Consider the following 20,642-nt stretch of genomic DNA (forward strand, 5'->3'; position numbering starts at 1 on the left):
TATCTACTGGACATTTACTTCTGGGAAATAAGTGTAATCTGTATTGATACTTTGTTTGATTCCTAAATGTGAATCATGCTTTCATATAGAAAATTACCCAAACATTGGAACAAGTTGCTTTAAGCTTTTTGATAGTATGGAGACTTACTGGAAATTCCATTTTTTGGCTTGCTCTGGGCTATGGGGGTTTCTTCTGACAATGGCAAGATTGGTATTGAGTGTGGAGGAAAGGATCAAGGAAAGCTAGATTGAGGACGGTGGGAGAAAAATTGGGCAACATATGGGGCATGTACAGCAACAAACTAAGATCTCAGTTGACGGAGAGAGGGATAAGAAAATGGAAGCCAACAGATAGTGTTTACTGATGTCAGTTGGGGATTTAAAATGGGTTAACAGATGGGTGAAGAGAGTTGGTGCGTCTGTAACAGAGGCAGTGTGGGGAGGAGAAAGATGTCAGAAGACAGCCAAATCTGAGATGCATTCAAAAGAATGAGAAACAAAAATTTTGCAAAGCAGAACAAAGAAAGTAGATGAGATAAAATAAGGTGTAAATTGAATGAAATAATGAAATTATTTGTCTTTGTTTGTCTTTGAAAAGTTTAAATTTGACTGGTAGTTATTTGACATTTTGTATGCTTGTGTGACATACACAGACCTCTGAAGTCTAAAAGCCTGTGTGTTTGTAAAATTTGATACATACCCCTTAAAATATATCCATCCCCATCTTTGTTCAAGATACAGCAGGTCTTGTATGAGTGGAGAGCATTTTTTAAAAAAGCAATACGTCACCAAGCTGCTTGGATTGATGCATATATTTTCAGGTTGCAAAGAACAAAACAAGGTACTTTCCAGTCTCCAGATGTTTCAGTCATCCATGTCTGATTCATAACTGGAAGTCTGCCTTTATTTATATATAAAAGTCAGCAGAAGTTTATGAGTGAGTTCAGTGTACTCAGAAGCACTAAGAAGAGCAGTATGGCAGTGTTCCCAGAGCCTGCCACACCAGAAGTGGACCAGATCAACTTGTGAGTGTTATCTTGGCCTGCCTTGGCAAACAGCCAGACGTTGTGTATGCTAGACACCAGATGGCATGCCATTATGAGCGTGACAAGTGGGTCATCTGGCACGCTCTTTGTGGGATTGTTGTTACTGCATAATTTTTGGCGGGAACAAAACTTCCTTTTCCCTTTTTGAAAAAATTAACTGTTTCAACGGCTAATAGGTTTTTTACTGGAAGGATGCTCCTCCGTGTTTCTTCTCCACACATACTCATATTCTCTCTTTTTTGTGAACGGATGTAGATGAATACCTCACCTAACAATCAAAATTATATTTCATTTTGTCCATGGTAATAGTTTTGATGTTTACATAATATATCTGTGCTGGAGAAACATCTGTTTCCTCTGATCACTGAGTCTAATTATGCACCTTTTCCACAATAAAACATTAATCTGGTTCTTCTAAAAGTGTTAAAATGTTACTAGCCTTAAGCAGTAGGGTAAGGGAGGGTTTTATATTGAATTTTAAACTGTATGTAGCTGTTCCTTTTCTCCATCAGTCATACAGGGAAGAAAGTTATTAGGCAGAAATTCAACAGGTGCAACTTTCTTATCACATGGGGGTGAAGTAATGGAGTGGTTTTTGCTTTTTTCATATGCTGAATTTTGTCATGCATAGGAGCCTAGCCAGGTGGAAGAGAGAGAGGGCAATCCTAGCTGAAGCAGATGTTAGTAGTCAAATGCTGTCAACTGAAAAATCATGAAAAAGCTATTGTCACACCTCAAGGTGAAAAAGTTAACTTTTATGATGGCAGCAAGGAAAAGCTAAAAATGCGCACCCCTCCCCAACGGACCTGAGAACCTAATACGTAAGAAGCTGAGCTGTGGATTATTAATTTTTTAAAAAACAACAGAAACCTGTAAATGTTGCTGAGCCATCTCATAAGTGCTGTGACCCTGCCTTTAAAAGTTCACTGCACAGCTCTGCCTTGACAGCTCAATTCACACAACAAGCTTTCATGTCATTTCCTTTTGTCATAATGACTACAGAAAGGAGGACGAGGAAAGAAGACACCACCTGCTAAGGCCTTTCACAGCAAGCAGAAACTTGTGACAACCAACCTGGGTCCCCAGAGAGTCACTTCTTTGCCAAAAAGCATTCAACCAATTTGAAATGATCTATGTTTCGCCAAAAGTTCCAGATGCTTTTTCTTCCTCGTGTTTATTCAGCGAGAGGGGGAGGGATGCTATTAATATTACTTTTGCGTGTGTGCGCTTCTAGGGTTAATTTTTTTAATGAGGGTATCAACTGAGTTTCTTAGTGAACTGAAGGAGTGGAGCATTGTTGGAGCATGTGTCTCATCACAGCAAGGATATTCTGATACACAAACACATTTTCTTGTGAGAAGCTCAGACAGAGGTATGTATATTTCAGCTCTATTTTGCTACGGCTCCCAATATCTGTACCAACAAATTGAGTGCCAGGGGGCTTTGAATCCCTATTGAGCTGCTAGATTGGAATAGACAAAGATCTCACCCTAGTCTGATGTGAACACAATCTAATCTATTCTTCAGTTTTACTCTGAACATTTTTCCTGAGGAAGCTGTACATGTTTTCCGAGCTGACATACATAATGACAACAAATCCCTACCTCTGCTTCTCCAGTTCAACCACCCTTAGCTGTCCAAAGGTCTCATGCTCTTTCAAAAGACTGTACTTTGTCCCATATGTTTGGAATTGCTTCCCAAATCACTTGTGTGATGAAATCCTTCCTCGAAACCCACCTTTTCCATTTAGCCTTTGCTACAACCCCCTACTTCCCAGTCTCTTGTATAACTAAGACTAAGTGCATATACTAAGTGCACAATAAATGATAACACATTCTTCTCATTTTGGCCCTACCTCTCCTTCTGTCTCCCTTGTGCTGAATTTTAGATTGTAAGCAAGCTGCATTGAGCCAAAAGCTGACCTCTTTATATTCAGAAAACACTGCACACTGATGTAAACCTTAAATAACTGTATCTGTATGTCAATTATAATAGCAGCTGCAACTTTTAGTTCTAGATGTCAGCTTGGGGTGGAAATGGATGTCTATTTCCTGGCCTGGTTGGCATGTAATGTTAAACCATAGCTAATGTTTAGCTATGGTTTTAAGAGAATTAGCAATGTGCTGGTACCCCTAAAAAGTCTCCACTCTCCCCTGCTCTGTACTGGAGCAAGAAAGCACAAGGCTTGGTTCATTTTTTTACATGTGAAGTAAGGCTCATGGGTTTTTTTGCTCCAAACTAACCATGGCTAATCCTTTACCTGTCTGCTCAGAAGTAAGTCCCATTTAATTCAGTGGTACTTACTCCCAGGAATGTGAAAATAAGATTGCACCGTACAATTATTCTCATCTCCATCCTCTGTGGTCTCCCCCCATTAAAGTCTCTGTAAACTCTGGTATAGGAGCCACTCATGCTGATTGTTACTCTGCCAAGCGCCAAGAGCATTGACAGTACTTAATAAATATGACTGCTACTATAGATTTTTTTGTGAAGTTATTTCATGAATGGGTTGTTTATCAGATTACAGCATTCATCCTGGCTGCAGGTGAGTTCTTCAATGCCTCAAAGAACTCCGTCAGATCTACACAAGAGCCTTTTGTGCTTGTCTTTTCAATATCTCCATTAAACGTGATTAAGTGTCTGCCAGCTATTGATTTCTCTGAACAATATGACAGCTGCAAGGCAGGTGAAATGTAGATTTTACACCAAGTGCCCTCAAGCCACCTCAAAAGGAATTAAGCTTTATTCCATCGGAATCATGTTTAATTTGGTTGCTCCCTTGCCAGACTCGGTGCCCTCCTATAACCGACTTCCTTTCTTGCCAGTGGCCTATAATAACAAGAGGGGTGGAATTCTATCTGAGACAAGTGAAACCTAGAATGGTTGGTAGGCCAGGTGTTGGGAGTTATCCGACCGTGTTGGAGTGATGGTACCTAACTGCCATGTCTGAGGCGGTTGTTTCAGTTGTGAACTGAGAAGGGAGACAAAAATAACTGCCTATTACCAACTTGGATGGTGGGGATACTGGATTTTTTTCTGCTAACTGCCATGTTTCTCATTATGCTACCCATGTGGGAAGGATCAAAATCCTACTGGGTTGTGGCTGGGTGGGTGTATAGACATTATCTCTATATATAATCTTGGAAATTAATGGACCTGTCTCAATGATGCCCATTAATTTCAGTGGATCTACTCTGAGTAAAGCTTAGTTGAATACTAACTTGTCAGCAGTATATGGCCCGTGGATCACTAACAGCAAAAACAGATTCTTGTATTACACAGTCATCTATTTATTAATGGGCCATAGGTTGCATAATGAGATAATTTTTTCAGAACTTAGTTGGGTGTTGAAGCACAGCATAGTGTTATAAGGTTGAGGTGAGGCTCGGTGTCTATTTGGGATTCCCTCTACCCTTCTGACTGATTCTATAGTTGTGTGACTGGAAACTGCAAAAAGAGAAGGACTGCTAAAACTGCAAAACCAGAACATGAAGTAAATAGCCCAGGCCAGGTTGGGTTAGCATCTACTTTTGTAGTGTAAGCTAGGACAATATGGTTTCACAAGAACTAAATAACTAGAGATAATTCAAGAGCGGCAAAAAGAACATGTTTGTCTGCTCAACCCAACCTACACACAGCTGTATGTGAGTTATCAATGTGTAAGTGTGTCAGAGTGGATGTGAGTAAGAAGACAACAGACACACAGCATTGGGATGGAGTCCGAAAACACAAGGCCTGAATTTGCTTTCCAAGAATCCAAGGCTGCAGAGTTCCATTAGAAATAAGTGGGGAGCAAAATCTGTTGGAGTCAACCTCTGTGTGTACACACTTAAAACCTTGTGACCTTATTCAAAGGAAATCAACCCAGGCCACGACCTTGACCCACTGAAAGCTCTCACTGCTCAGAGATCATGGCGTGTGTATCCTCTGGGGGATAAAAAACATATTTTAAGAGTATATTACAGGGGGGAGAGCACATCAGGAATGGCCAAGTGCAGGTCAAATGAGGGTACCCAAAGCAATTTCAATAGAGTGCTGCTGATCCTACCAACTTTTAACAAGGTGTAGTAAAATGTTTACTACGTTCTACTCAAAGATAAGTGTGTGTGTTTGACAGACAGACAGACAGACAGACAGACAGACGGGATGGTAGCTTTGGCAGTGGGTCGCTTTGTGTGTCAAATCCTGGTTATAACTGTCCAATGTGCACCATAACTGAAGCTTTTCCTGCTCAATGCCATCAACTTGACTTTGTGAGTTAGTGAGTTTTTGTGGCATACTCTTTTATCTTCCAGCACTCTGTCTATTGATGGAAGTAGTTCTCCAAGACTACAGAAGTTGGCTGTCCCCAAACTAAATGATCCTATCCCAATAAAAGGCATTTCCTTTTTGAAGAAAGACACATTAAGCTAAATTGAGCCTGATATCTAGGACTTCTCTGGTACCCGGACTTGCACTTTTTATTATATTGTGGAATTGTAGGAATTTTGCATGATGTACTGTTTTAAATTTGGCTTTTCATTCATTATATCTTTTTGTAATTTATTTATTTTTAGTACAAATTGAATAGCAAATGGTGGTGGTGGTGATAATACCATGCCATTTCTATTTTAGTGAATGGGTGTGCTTTTGTAAATTCACAAAAGTCATGTAGTTAGCATATATATTCACTTGCTTGTAATTTGCTCTAAACATCAGTGTCTGGAAGGCTATAAGTTCCCCATCCCAGTAAAGCCTGTTGAGGCTCCTTGATTACATAGAGAAGATTACCTGGTCTAAGAGATGAGTTACAATGGGTTCAGAGCAAGCGATGCAACTGAAGCTCAGTCAAGTCTGCCCTTCTGTACATGACATATTTAGGCTGCCAGGGGCCTCCTAGTACTATCATGTGCTCTTCATGGGATTAGTTTCCACCTTGTAAATAAATATGTACTGGGCAAACAGCGTGCCTTAAACTCGGATAACAGAGGCTGCGATCCTATACCCACTTTCTTGGTGTAAGATCCACTAAACCCAGTGCTTTTTTCTGGGGGTACGCATACCCCTAAACATTTTGTGAATCGAAGTTGGGCTGCATTGAGGGGCAGTATTTCAATATGTTTAGGAAAATGAGAATACCCCTAAACATATATTTTTAAGAAAAAAAGCACTGATAAACCTAATGGAACTTATTTCTCCCTGAGTGAACTTGTATACCGGAACACTGTAAAATCTGGGTTGTGAACCAACCAGAGTAATTTTTGTCCTAACCTGTAACATGGATTTAAAATGTTCACCAAATAGTTTTGGTGAGAAGTGTGCCAACTGGGCCACAGCTGTTTTAAACAAAAACAAAAACAAGCAAACATGGAGCGTATAATTGCTGCATTAGTTTTGGCCTGTTTCTGAAGGCTGCAAGGAGGACAAAAGAAGGGCAGTCATCTAACCTGTGATACAGCATCTGTTCTACTCAGATTACCAGCTGTTCAGGCCGGCTGCTCCATCAAAGACTCCTGGGAAGGGTATTCATAGTGTTATGGGTTGGGGAGGGGGGAGTAGTAGGCTGTATGTAGACATATCTATGGTTGCACTGTTAGTACCCTGTGCAGTGCAGTCTCGTGCATTATGGACTCAGAAGTCAGTCCCACTGTATTCAGTAGTGCTTGTTTCCATGAAAAGCGTATATAGGGTTGCAGCCATAATGTGCTAACAGCCCTTGGCCAAGGTAACTTGTGCTGACCATAGTTCGCCATATAATTCTTTTTTAGTTTTGAAATACTCTTGCGGAAACGTTAGTCAAACATGTTGAGGAACTGTGCTTGTTTTTTAAAAAAGAAAAAGGTAATAAAGTAAAGCACTGAGTGATTGCAGTTTTCTCTACTCTTCTTGCATTTGCCTGAAAAGCAGGGTAGCAGAAGTGATATCATCATAAAGTTACTCCTTGTAAATTCATATAGAGCAGCTCTCCTTCCCTACCCCTGGGCCCCATGGAACTGTGTGCCTGAAGAGGACATCATTTATTTGGAACAATAAAACAAGTACTTGCTACATGTAAGAAAAAGCTTCATTAGTGTTAGGGAATATAAAATTAAACTACAACTTTGTTTTTTTGAACTCTGACATTAGATATCTCTGACTTATAAATTAAATAAATTAGAAGAAAACATGTTTTAAAATACAACAATTGTTGACATAATAACATATAATAACGCGCATTCCCCATCTCAATACTGTTTAAAGCTATTATTTCACATATAAGCTAAAGTAGGGGCCTTTCCACATGCAAGACTTTCCTGCTAACTAGCCACCGATGCACTGTTATTCAATGAATTTAGTTATTACGATTTCTGGCAACATAATGTTTTGGATGTGATGATACATGGCTGCACAGAGTGGTGCATTCTTTAATGTTTTTTTTAAAAAAAAATCTGAGAAAAAAACCAGCTGCTCAGGCCGCTCCTACTATGAGGCAGGTGCCTCAGGTGGCAAATGCTAGGGGACAGTGACAGTCATTGTGATCTTTACTAAAAGTTGAAAGATTTATACGATCTGAAGAGAAACCAGGGTACAGTCATTCTGATCATGCTCATCTTCATGAGCAAGTGGCACCTTGTGATAAATCTTTCAACCTGGGCTGTTTGTCCTATCTAGTTGCCTTCTTCCAGTGTATCACAAATAGCAGGATAAGGAAAGGTCCTTGACTGAGCCAAACAGGCATAGAGGTGGCCACCCCACATCTTCCAGAAGATTTTCCACATGTGTTGCTCTGCTCTCATGCTGCATGCTCCCATTGCTACAGCTGTGTTGCAGCTTTTGCTTGAGTTGGCAGCAAGCAAACGTCAGGCAGAGCAGTGAGCAAACATCAGCAAGGTGCTGGAATGCAGAATGTGTGCCACCTAGGTAGTTGCCTTTTACTGAATCAGACCACTGGTCCTTCTAGCTCAGTCTACCTTGGCTGACAGTGGCTCTCCAGGGTTTCAGACAGTGGGCATTCCCAGCCCTACTTGGATTTGCCAATGATTGAACCCAGTACCTTCTGCATGCAAAGCTACGACCCCTCCCCACACAGCTTATCTTGACATCCCTAACTTAGTCTGCTGGCCTCAGGTGTGGCGGAAGATGCTTTTCTGGCATCAGTGTCAATGTCAGATTACACTGCCAGCTCCATGGCTTCTGTATGTTGAATGGGGAGGAGGGACACCATCTTGTACGTTGCCTCAGGCAGCAAAGGCCAGTTCTGGTAACTGGGCATAGCTTAGAGCAACAGTTTCAAACCAAAGAACCCAAGAGTTCTTTGGAAGTTTAATGTTTGCATGTGTGTGAGAAAGAGTGGAGCAGGATCTATGAGAATATCAGTAATAGATAACAGGAAAGGCAGGTTGACCACCACCTTGAGTGTTGAGCATATGATATGGTGGGCTGGACTACAACCCCCATCATCCCTGACCATTGGCCATGCTGCCTGGGATTGATGGAGGTTGGAGTCCAGGAATCTCTGGAGCGCCACAGATTCCCTCATCTCTGTGCAAGGGTGCACTCTCTGTTGATGTGGTGCAACAGTAGGTGAACAGTTCATTTAGGAGAACTGAATGATTGCAGTAGAATTCTTCTGCAAATCCTCTGTCATGCTCAGAGGTTCCTAAGCAAACAAGTTGATTCTGAACCTGAAAGCCTGCATATCACTGATTTAAAGAAATCATTTGCCGAAGTAGCATCACACGATAAATTGCAGGACTGTACTTTAAATGGCACGGTGTCATTGACGTGAGGTCTGTTGAGGATACAGTAATATCTCTTGGCCTTTTCCAACAAATCCAGATGAGCCAGGATAGAATAAGAAATGCTGGGTTGATGCAATGATCACAGTTGAATCTGTTAACAAGAAGCACATCAGAAGCATGTGCAAAATATATGAGCTGAATTGTTTGCATAGGATGCAGTCTTTAAACTCGCCCCCCCCCCCCTAGATTCTGTGGAAGTTTTGTTTTGTTTTGTTTTTTGGGATAAGTGTGTGCCACACTACATCCGTTATCAGGTATATGTGACAGCGTTCTGTACTTTGTTGAAGAACCCTCTGCTTGCCCAAGCAAGGCTGAGGGTTGTCAGTCTGCCTCAAAGGCACTGTTTGTGGCCCCCAAATATTCCGACTTCTTTTTATGTTTCATCCATATTTTCCGCAGGAGGCTTGGTGTTCCATGCAAAATGCTGCCCGTTAGAGGTAAAGAGGCCTCCTCCGTTCCTTGAGTTGGGCTTATGCCATCTTCAGTATTTTTCTGCAAGGACCTTCTGTGCCTACAGTTGAAAGTGGGAACAAATTCAACATTTCAAGATTAAGTTCCTTCAGAATAATTATTCGGTGTTCACCGTTTTGTCAAACGATTTACTAAAAAATTTTTCCACCGTTTTTGTCTTCTATTGTTAAAATACCATTTGTTAAAAATCTAAAATATTTATTTATTTATTTATTTATTTATATGCAAGACCATATGATAGCATTTGAGCATTAAAAACCAGCACAGCAGATTAATTAATCCTGGACCAGAATAAAAAACATATAATGAAAATAGAAAATAACAGCGCAATCCTATATGTGCCTGCTCAGCAGTAAATCCCATTGCATTCAATGGGACTTCCTTCTAGTAAGCGTGTATGGGATGTTGTGGATTCAGTCTGGGATCTTGTGCATGCAAACTATGCTCTTCCGGCAGCCTTTGGACTCTTTCCCCTTTTACTTATTTACAGATACTCTTCAGTCTGAGTAGCGTGCCATTGGTTCTTATAGACTTTGAGTTTGGGAGCCCAAGTAATAGTTGTGGAATTAGAGGAGAAGGTAAGGGTAAGAAACTTACTCGTCTGCAAATACACTATCCCTCATGGCTGGTTCTGTGGCTGCAATCCATCTTGCATTGTGATGGGAGACTGGGGATCCCTGCGGCTGCTAAATTATAGGGAAATTGGGGGGGGGGGAATAAAATAAAAATGTCAAGATGCAATAAAAACAGAACACAATAACAGATAGCACACATCTAACAACTTGGTAGAAGAGGGAATGTTGACATCATATATGCATGGCAGACGTCAGTCGGTGACCCTAATAGTTCAAGCTTGGACTGTTTGTTCACCCATAAAATAACAGTTTTCATAGATATACTGTCAGCCAATTTGGATTATTTTATAAAAGTGGGCAGGATATAAACTTTAAAAATCAATCAACAAATAGTGAGATCAGAGAGTGTGGTGTTGGAAGGCTGAGAAAAGATTATATCTGATACACCAATGCCAATATCATCTTAATATTGCTATCCTTTCGTATAATTGCTGGATTTGTTTCCATCATGTAAGAAAAAATTAATGCTTGTGTTGTTGTCTGATAATTTCTTTAGATTTGTTTTTACAGGTTTTTTTGTGTGTTTGCAAGCTTTGCTTTTGATCTTTTTTGTATTGGAAGGAGGAGGTGATTAATGTAAGTGCAAATACCTCTTTTATAAGAAGATTAAGGATGTTACATGAATTTTTGACTGAAACACAGGACTTGTAGCAATCATCAGGAGTCACATGATATTGCACAGAGGTAGTTGGTTTTATATTACGTATGTGTTACTTACCAAAGTCTTTGCATCTGGCAGGCTACTGCTATAGCAGAATGACCTTTGTTTAGAAATTCCAGCTGCAATGAAAAACAGAAAGGAGAAACTTTGGGTAAAATGTACTGTAGAGAGAACTGGAATGTGGACTGTGCTCTGCCATCTGGGTCATTCGTCCATATGTGTATAAATGCTGCCGATGAATGAAAATGGCTGCTTACCTGGTCACAAGTAACCATCATGCTGGGCTCCTCCCCCTTGGAAGGAACACTAGGATGAGGTGTTTGGTCGTGAGGAATCCCAGTCAGGCCGTTGGAGATTGGTGGGCTTTCCCGCCATAGCCTTATTTGAATCCTGGCCAATCCAGCCAGGCCAGGTGGGAGGGCTGTGGGACCCTATAAAGGCTGTCTGCAGCTGACTCCTGGGACCACTGTCCTCAGAAATGACAGTGACTGGTTGTGGCAGTGATGCCATCAGAAAAAGGACATTAAGGCACAAGTCCAGAGACCCACTTAGCAGAATGAACAGGAGGACCCCAAACACATTATGAAGCAACACATACAACAATCTAAAAATGGGGGCTCCAGAAAGACCAGAAACTAAAATTACCTAACTGCAGCACTCAGTGGAGGCGGAAATTTAATAACAGGGAAATGTAGCTTTTTCACACACCCCTTCTTGCTATGACACCTCCGCTTGCCAAATCAGTATTTCAAATATAAGTGACCTCACTGGCAACAGTACTTGAAGGTGTGATCATAGAATTGTAGAGTTGGAAAGGACACTTGCAATAAAATAGTCCTATTCTGTGGGGATAAGGAACAAGCATTCCTTCCTGTGATATTCTGCCTTCTATAGGCATGTTTGAGCATCATATATTTCTCTGATATTCTTCCTTAACACTTTCACAGTGGAACTGTCATCCATTCTGATTAAAATGGACAGCAGGATTATCCACTCTGGGTGGCTCCCAATAGAATATTATTTAAAACTGACTTTTTCAAATGGAAAAGTTGAATGCTGTCTCAAAGATGTTTTGTGTTTGACTCATGCTGCAAAAAAACAAAACTAAAACAAAACTCTTCTCAGTACCAAAGGGCTCATTGTTTTCATTGCAAGGCCATACCTCTGGACAGTTAGTAAGCCTGAGTACTAAATATATTGCTGAGACTTACTGTGTCTTGCAGAACATTTGGAGGGACTAGGGAAGAATCCTTGCTGCCTGTTCTGCACATGACTGAATGCCTGCCCTTCTTCATCTTTGCAGAAGACTTGAATGAGATCACCTTGGTGTGACAGCAGCTCCTCTGTCCCCTGAAGATGATAGTCAGACACTGCTACCACCTACAGGGAAGAGGTGAAACCGTCTAATTACATGTGCCGTGTATAGATTCAATGCCTGAGTCTATGCATAACCTGTAGTAATTATAGTGTAGAATAAGCATTGCTGTCCTCTTTGCCCATAAAACAATAATTAAAAGTTCTGCTATATTATCATTATGAAAACTGTAACTAAGCTGATAGCCAGAAAAGGTAATACCCTATTATGTTACTCCTCTATCTTTCTACAGTTATCAAAAAGGCTTAAAGTTAGCAAGTGTGCAATAAAAGGGTTGGACAGAGAAATCTCTCCCTCTCTCCCAACCAGGAAAAAGAGAATGTTGTCTAGTGTGCTTCCTTCACCATTGGACTGACAATATAATTTGAAAACTACTGTAAGGCACCCATGAGGGTCTTGGGTCTGGTTCTATGGGTCCTGATACTGTGGGATCCAGTTTACAGGCTTCTGCCTGCATGCTTTGGATTCAGTGGTCTCCTGATCATCAGGTCAAATGTTGACTCTGTAGCCTCTAACTTGTCCTGGTCACTGCTGGGCTCTGGGGTCATGGCAGACCCAACAGATCACGTGGAAGAGACAGGAGCTGTCCAGTGACTGGGGCAACCCAGTCAGATGGGCGGGGTACAAGAAATAAGTTGTCGTCATTGTTTGGCTATGTCCCATGCCTGTATTGTTCTGTCTACTTGAAGGCAGACAATGTTGCTATGGAAAATGACCATGTCATTTGATCCATCCTAAGTGACCCAATTACCGGTATTATGGGTTCTGATGTTACTGAAGTAGGAAACTACCACAGAGGGGTGACAACTATGTTCCTCCTGTAATGCAAGGATAGTTCCTCTTTTATAACAATGAGACACTATTAGTATATTGGCAGTAGAATTCAAGAGAAAGTTGTACAACATCTACCTTTATTTCTATGTCTTGAGATATTAACACACACAAACGGAGAAGCAAGAGTATCTTGTCATTAACACAGACAGAAACTACTGCATTATTCTTCCATATGTGTTTGTTTCATTTACTACCAATGTTATTTTCTTTTCTTTTTTAGAAAACAGACTATGTCCAAATCACTTGGGTATATGTGGGCCTAATGCCATGCGGTAATAAGTTGGGATAACTTATGTAGGTCAGGAAGCCAAGTCTGTGGTAGCACAGTTTAGATCTAAACAGGATTTCAAGCTTCTCTAGGTCATTATGAACACGCAAGGTAAATCTCTGGGATTATCTTGAAGTCACTTTTCTTTTCTAATTGTATCAGAAAAGCTAATGTAAGTTTGGCCATTATTCAGATGAATGGCAGTCTCATCCAAACTAAGTAGCATTAGAAAGCAGCTCCCTAAATATTTGATTTATGATTTTAAAAAGATATTCTTTGTTTCAGCAGCAGCTACTTGTTCCATTTGCCAGGCAAGCTTTTCTTCTTGCGCTGTGTGGAGTCCTGTAGCAGAAAGCCTTGCAAAACACCTTCAGTGGCTATTTTCATGTTATTCTTCAATAAGCCAACAACTACAATTTACAAACAATGAGGGAGAGCTGGCTTTTACAAACAATAGAAAAAATACTGATAAAACCAACAGGAAGGAGAAGGAAATTAGGAAAGCTGTGCATCACAAATGCATTGCAAAATTTTTTGGAACTAAAACCAATTCAGCTCCAGAAGCCAAAACTAAATTAATTTCTACTATGCAAGTCTTTCACTTGCTTCACTGTTATTATTTTGCTTATTTAAAGAATTAATGTCTTAATTATAGAAAACTACAATAACTTAACAGTCTAGAAGACTGAGCCAATCAATGTTAAGCATTTGTTTTGAAAATCACTTATAGAATGTTCCATCAGTGTCAATGGGAAAAGGGACTAAGCACTTCCTCAACTCTCCTACAACATTTAAAAGTTCCTAACTCTGGTTGGATTGTTGCTCATTATTAATTAGCATCAGTGGGGGAACTTGGAGTCTCAAATTTCAGCAGTGCCTGTGCAATGCCAAAATTCAGTGCCCCCTCTGTAAGATAATTAAAATGCAGTCAAACCAACTATTCATGTTTTGCTAGCTGGGCACATCATAGGAGCTGAAGCTCACAGAGTTTTCCTATAAACTTGCTAGAGAGAACTCTGTGAGAGACACTCCTCCTGTGCCCCGACAAGGGGAGGGCATAGCTATATATCCTCCTACCTGTCTGGGCATACCCTCTTTCCATCTCTTTCTACCCTGCCAGCAATGTGACACCTACAAAGTCTGAGCTCCAAACTCAGACTACATTTTGAGCCAGACTTAAATATGTCTTTGTAACTGAATTACCATTTTAAGTCTGTCTGAATAAAGCTGCTGTATCCATTACTGTTCAATAAGTATTCTGAGTATATGTTATATTTTACCTTTTACAAATCCATTTTGTGTTTGATTGTTAGCTTAAGGGGGAGAAAAGGGGAAAATACCAGGAAAATCAACTCTGCCTTAAAGCATCCTGGATTACTTAAACTAAAGGGACAAAACTAGCCTATCTAAACTTCCTTGTAAGCTGCAAAGTGATGGCACTCTGCTGATCAGGGGGAAGGAAGAATAATATCTAATAAATCAGGCTTCCTCACACTCGGCCCTCCAGATGTTTTTGGCCTACAACTCCCTGATCCCTAGCTAGCAGCACCAGTGGTCAGGGATGATGGGAAATGTAGTCTCAAAACATCTGGAGGGCCGAGTTTGAGGAAGCCTGTAATAAATATAACATCTCCTAGCATCTATTCATATTCCAAAACCTGCCTCTCGCCTTGCATTCTACCCATAGGTGCCAGGTCTAGGAGGCCCTGGGTGCCAGGGAACCCACAAAAGTTACCAGAAGTCACGTCAAAGCCCCGACACAGCCTCCCAGATGACGTCAGAGGCTCTGCCAGGCCTCCAAATCTGACTTCTGGTAGAAACTGGAAGTCATTTTTGGAAGTCTCATGAGGTCTTGGACGTTATCTCTGAGACCCTGCGAGGCCTTGGAAGAGCCACCACCGCAATGTAAAGTCATGACCTCATGATGTCACGATGTCACATTCTATCACAGCGCTCTGATTCTACCTCATGGCTGTGGCACTTCCAAAATCCCACGCCCAGTGCAACCAAACTGGTTGTGTTCCCTTAAACCTGCCTCTGATAGTATGGACGTTCTAGCTCAACCGTTACCAACCTGGGGCCCTCCAGTTGTTTTGATGAAGACTCCCACCAGCCCAGTTTCACCAATCCTGGTGCCTTTACCAGCCTGTGCTGGCTGGGGCTGATGGGAACTGTGACCCAAAAAGTCTGGAGGGAGGGCACCAGGTTGGTGAGGACTGTTCTGAGTTTAGAAGATAGGCTGTTAATACATACAGTGGTACCTTGGGTTACATACTCCACTAACCCAGAAATAGTGCTTCAGCTTAAGAACTTTGCTCCAGGATGAAAACAGAAATCGTGCTCCGGCGGCACGGCAGCAGCGGGAGGCCCCATTAGCTAAAGTGGTGCTTCAGGTTAAGAACAGTTTCAGGTTAAGAACAGACCTCCGGAACAAATTAAGTACTTAACCCGAGGTACCACTGTACTGTGATGGTGCGCACTTTGGCAGCAGGACTCACTCTCGTCATAAGTTTCTCCTCGCTGATTTTAAAGGAGCTTGTGACATAAGAAAGTGGAGCTGGGAGGCCCTCGTTTAAAATAGCTCAGTCCTATGCATCTTCAAAACAAATGGACCCTGCAGATCTGAGATGGACATACAATGCAAAGAATTAACGAGAAACTGGTATGCTCATGTTTTGCTGGAAAGTGGTTGTGTAGGATTCCCCCAGACAAATGGAGAGTCTTTAAAACATCATTGCTATCAGGAAACGGTTAATGTTGAGGCATCTGAGGTTAATTCACAGGGATGGTCATATGACTGAGCAGCACTTAACCCTGCCCTGGCACACTCAAAGTGCTATTGCTGTTAAAGACTCTGGCAGGCTTCCAAGGGTGCTTGCTATTTTTGCCTTGTCTGGGATTAAACAAGGGCACCTATGAAGATTACCAGGGTGAAATAAGTCCTATCATCTCAGGCTGCTAAGAACAGGTAAAGCGGCAAGTTTTTGTAGGAATTAATTTTCCATATTTTGCATTGTAAGGGGGGGGGGGAGTTGGGCCTCAAAATCTCCCTTTATGTTGTATATATATTTGCCATTCATTGGTATGATTGCACATTTTTAGTTTGTCCAATTTAGTTATATGTTTATACTGCCATTAGATATCAGTTCCCAGGTGGTTTATATTATTGGCAGAGGAGCACAATTAATTTGAGCCAGGGTTCACTTACTTTTGCTCCAGGAGCTTATTTGGATGCCCAAACTCAGACCTGGAAGGAACTCATAAACAAGTGCCTTTCTTTCCCACTTGTGAATCAACACAGCTTGCTTCCAACTACATCTAGGAGATACTGGTGGCTGTGAGGCTTCCAGATCAGAGTGCAATTTTCAGGTGTGCTTGAGGTTGATATGTGCTTGTGGTTGTGTTGTCATGCCAGATGCCTGTTCCACCCAGATCTTACATTTGCCAAGGTGACATAAACATGAGAGCAGGTCAGAAGCTGAGATGTAGGGGTATGTAGCCTCTCTTGGCCAGCTGATTTTTCTCTGCACATGCCCTTCTAGACTGTTTATTATGCAGCTGGGCTCTGTAACCAGAATTAAGCCCAGATGGATGAAACTTGTTTAAAATGGCCTGGTGCAAATCATTTGCAGACAGAAGGATTAAGTCCACTCTCTTCTGCCCAGTAATTCCCAATAGTGGGTTTTGTATTTTGTTTTTGTTGTAGAAAAGGCTGTATTTGAAATTTCCTTAAAACCTACATGCAATTTATGAACCATGTCAGGGTTTTGGGTTTTTTTGTTTTGTTTTTGTACTAGTGCATATGTTGGTTCCACACCATGATCTTGAGAGATCTGTTCTGCTTCAGTGGACAATAAATACCCTCTTTAATAAGCAACATTTTCCTTACCTTTTTCGGCAGGATGCATTGAGTACTTTTGGCCTTTCTTCTGACTGGGCTACATGCTACAAAAACAATGGAAACATCAGCATGAACTGAAGAGATTGTTTAACTTTCCTTGTCAAAATGTAGCATCCCAAGAGAGCAGCTCAGACCCACCTGGTAGAAGCTTCTCTGCACTGCCTCCAGTGGATATCCCCCCCCCCCCCACTCTGATCAGTACCAGGTAACTGGGTCTGGGAGTTGCCATTTTAATTTCCCACAGTGCTCTGCAGCAACACCACATGTGGGGCATTGTGGGAAGTTAAAATGGTGGCTCACAGCTGTCTGGCACTAATTGGAGTGCTGCTTCTACCAACATCCGCTGGTGTTATCGGATAAGCACACCAGGGCTCACTCAAAGAAGGAGAAGCCCACTAAAACAATTCCACTATAGGGCCATTTCACAGGGTCACTATGCAGTGGAGCTGGCCCTGAGTGACATCAAAGATAGACTAAAGTGACCTTGCTGAGAGAAGTCGTGGGGTCAGGAGTGTTAGGGTTGCCCTCCTCCAGCATTTGAGATATCTGTTTGGAACTCATTTTTTTTCAAATTAAAAAATAATTCAGAGTGGTTGACAACATTCAGTTGAAATAGCACACACACAAACACATTTATGTGTGTGTATATATGTCTGTGTATAATATGTACATAGAAATAAAACAGGAGATAAAACCAATTCAAATTCATAACTTTTTGGGGGGGGCTTTTTTTTAAAAAAAGCAGAACGCTGGCAACCAGGTAAGCCTTTCTTGAGAGCAATCTAGATGTGGGATCCTTTTACTTTGGCACCAAGTAAAAGCTGTTTTGTCTGCTTATTCTGTAGAATGTTGTTGTGCTCCTGATTTAGTCTTATTTGCTTTGCATTTTCTTTCTGTGTTGTTCTGATCTGTTGCGACCTGTTAACAGGGATGAAAAAGCCACACACAAAAAGAGAGCCCCCATCTCTTGTTTTCTGAGGATGTGGCTTAAATCAGAACAGTGCCCATTCCCAATCATTAAGGTAGTTCTTAATTTAATCAGCTAGTCGTTCAATAAAATAACTCTGTACAGTCACAAAGCCATGGAAGCAACAGCTAATATTACATGGAGCAAGTGATGGTTCACATGCATCAGTCACAGAAGTTTAAACGAAACAGAGGTGTTAGAAAGATTTTAAGCGTATGTAAAAGTATATGCAGTCTTTATATAGTTTTCCTTGCATCTTATTGAAAGCAGAGGACAATGAAAAAATATTTGCATATTCATTCTTTTTTGAATGCAGTTTTTAATTACATTAATGATGCTCCAGATTAAGTAGCAAGGAGTGCTTTATAAATATCCATCTGGCATATTTTTAGCTTGCCCATTGTAATCTCCCCAGCCAAAATGCTATACATCTGCAGGCGAGGAAAGCAGCAAATTGCCTTACCAAAGGCAAAGTAAGGAAAAGTTCTAACAGAGGTAATACTTCTTGAATAGGCTGCTTAAAAAACAGTTGTTCATGAAGATGGGAGCCAAGCTGACAATTCACTTTGGCCTGCCATGAAATAAAGGCATAAGGAGCTGCTTGATACTGAATCAGACAAATGGTCCATCAAATTATGTACTGAAGGGTTCTGACACATCTTGAGTGCTTCTAAGTATGTGAAGAGTGCCCTTCAGAAGGATACAGATACAAGCAGGCACACCTTAAGACAGGTACAAGTGGAACGGGGTTGCCTTGCTATAGTGCTGCATGGCTCAGAAAAACTTCACCTGCCAAATTTCCTAGCCAGATTTCTTTCTTTTGCATATCAGCTACAGGGGCCTTCACTTTCATGCGATCATCCTATCAGGCTGATGCCTTCTGCAGAAAACGTTTTTGGGACTGCCCCCCCTCCCCTTCCTTGCAAAATCAGATTTGTAGGATATCCTCTCCCAAATACACCTTCTGCCCTGACCTCCTACAAATGATTTCCTTAAGTAACAACCAGACTTGGCCATTAAAAAACAACTACTTTGAAATCCTTCATATTTCAGTCAAAGCTCGGGTTGCCCCTCATCCCCCTGCCTTGCCTAGACTGTTGCCTTTAAGCAATTGTGCAACAGACAGATATGCAACTGAGATTAGCTTTTCCTGCATCTTCAGGCCAAGAAGAGCTTTGCCTGTTGAATTCCTTCCTGCTAAAGTAATGTTAAAATAGTGGGAACCCTGCCAGAAAATCATTACACTCCTATAGAAAATCCAGTTTTCTGACTCAGGCCTAGAAAATAGGGTGGATTAGGTTCTCTGGAATGAATGGGGTAAAATAAAGACCCTCTGCCCCATAATGCATTTTCTACTAACAAACCAAGCTCTCCTGGTACGGGTGTAGTGGTTTGGTGAAGCTGTGAGATAGGGCTTTGGTTGTACAATCAACATTGCACCCCATTAGCAATAAAAGGGATAGTGAAACTGGAAGCAAATTTGGGGGTAATTTGAAAAAAACACACACCACACAATGAAAATCCATTTTTATAAAGATATTTGTGTGTGTGTGTGTGTATGTGTGTGCGCGCGCGCATGTATGAAAGAACTCCAAGGATAATAAGCTTGGGCTCCCAAACATAATTTCATTTGCATTTTAATAAAAACATCATCATAATAAATCTGAAAAGAGCAACTGGGGCTTGCAAATAAATATTAAGACTACACTTTTCCGTACAGAGTTTCCCAAGAGAAATCTATCTCCCTTCGGACACAAGATGTTGAAAAACTATTGTTCGCCTGAATGCATATTGATCTTTGTCTGACTTTTGCTCTTTGTGATAAGTAAATGCTAAGGTTAAATGTACAATCAGTCCCAGAACACAAATTTGAAAATGCTATCTCCTTTGACCCAGTAGGTCGTTGCCATATAGAGTCATTTTCTACATATTAACTATTCAGGGCTTCATTTTTCAATACTCCTAACTTTATGATTTCTCATCTTAATGGTAATATTGGATGCCTAGGAACAAAGCCACATGGAATTAAGCACACTGATTGCACAGTTTGTTTCTGTAGAAATACTTCCACTGCCTAGCCTATCTAGACTTCTGCTTTCATTTTCTCCAAGGAAAGGGCAAACGGAGGGGGGGAGGAGTTGGGGAATCAGAGATCACTACACAGCAAGTACAATACAGTGAGCACACATCTGAATTTACCATTTTGAAGGTTTCCCCCTAACATTCCATTTCAATAAACACTGAACCCCTGGCAATAGCTCTGGTTGCGTGGTACTCACATTTGGAAGAAATCACAGTGAAGACTTCTAAATTTTCATCACTGCAACTGTAAATCTGGTGCATTTTTCACCTCTCCCTCCTGGCTGCCTATCGGCTTCATGCAACTGCTCTGAACTTCTGGTAAATAGGTTTCGCTAATCCCATCTGGCTCTGTGATCATTGTCCACGTCCACAAAGGAGAGACTGATGCTGTGATCTCATCTCATTCTACATTCTTCATTGCAACATTTTCAACCCCAGTCTGCCTTTGTATGAATTCTGCTCACGCCAGGGTTTGATTTTGCTGTTCCTTAAAACCACAGCCATGCAAATAATATTTTATTTGCATAGCCTCTCTCTGTTACCAAACAAGTTACAAGCACCTTCTGCCAATAGTAAGTGGCAACCTGAAGGAATGCTTGCATTTTGTGTATAGACGAGGAATTATGAAATAAGACATTTATT

The 20,642-nt window shown here is 41.1% G+C and overlaps 1 protein-coding gene across 3 annotated transcripts; it reads right to left on the reverse strand.

Annotated features, from left to right (window-relative positions):
* Positions 1-7,071: 7,071 nt before the first annotated feature.
* Positions 7,072-20,642, reverse strand: VXN (vexin). Of its 3 annotated transcripts, none has more exons than XM_083451434.1 (6): positions 20,198-20,642; positions 16,940-16,995; positions 11,785-11,953; positions 10,631-10,692; positions 9,875-9,960; positions 7,072-9,317 (listed from the first exon to the last, which is right to left on the reverse strand). In XM_083451434.1, the coding sequence occupies exons 1-6, from the start codon at positions 20,259-20,261 to the stop codon at positions 9,128-9,130; spliced, it is 627 nt and encodes a 208-aa protein (XP_083307560.1). In that variant the 5' UTR covers positions 20,262-20,642; the 3' UTR covers positions 7,072-9,127. The 3 variants fall into 3 exon arrangements, with proteins under 3 accessions (XP_083307560.1, XP_083307559.1, XP_083307561.1); XM_083451433.1 differs by having other exon boundaries at positions 9,875-9,963; XM_083451435.1 differs by lacking the exon at positions 20,198-20,642 and adding an exon at positions 15,516-15,585 and having other exon boundaries at positions 9,875-9,963; positions 16,940-16,987.

Source organism: Podarcis tiliguerta (assembly GCF_965153285.1).
Source record: "Podarcis tiliguerta genome assembly, chromosome: 7".
In the NCBI taxonomy this organism is placed as follows: domain Eukaryota; kingdom Metazoa; phylum Chordata; class Lepidosauria; order Squamata; family Lacertidae; genus Podarcis; species Podarcis tiliguerta.

Coding starts and splice junctions, on each gene's coding strand:
- VXN (XM_083451433.1), bottom strand. CDS start 20,261: ATGCACCAGATTTACAGTTGCAGTGATGAAAATTTAGAAGTCTTCACT. Junction 11,954..16,939: donor AATGCATCCTGCCGAAAAAG/GTAAGGAAAATG, acceptor TCTTCCCTGTAG/GTGGTAGCAGTGTCTGACTA. Junction 9,318..9,874: donor GATAGTGTATTTGCAGACGA/GTAAGTTTCTTA, acceptor TTTCAACTGTAG/GCACAGAAGGTCCTTGCAGA.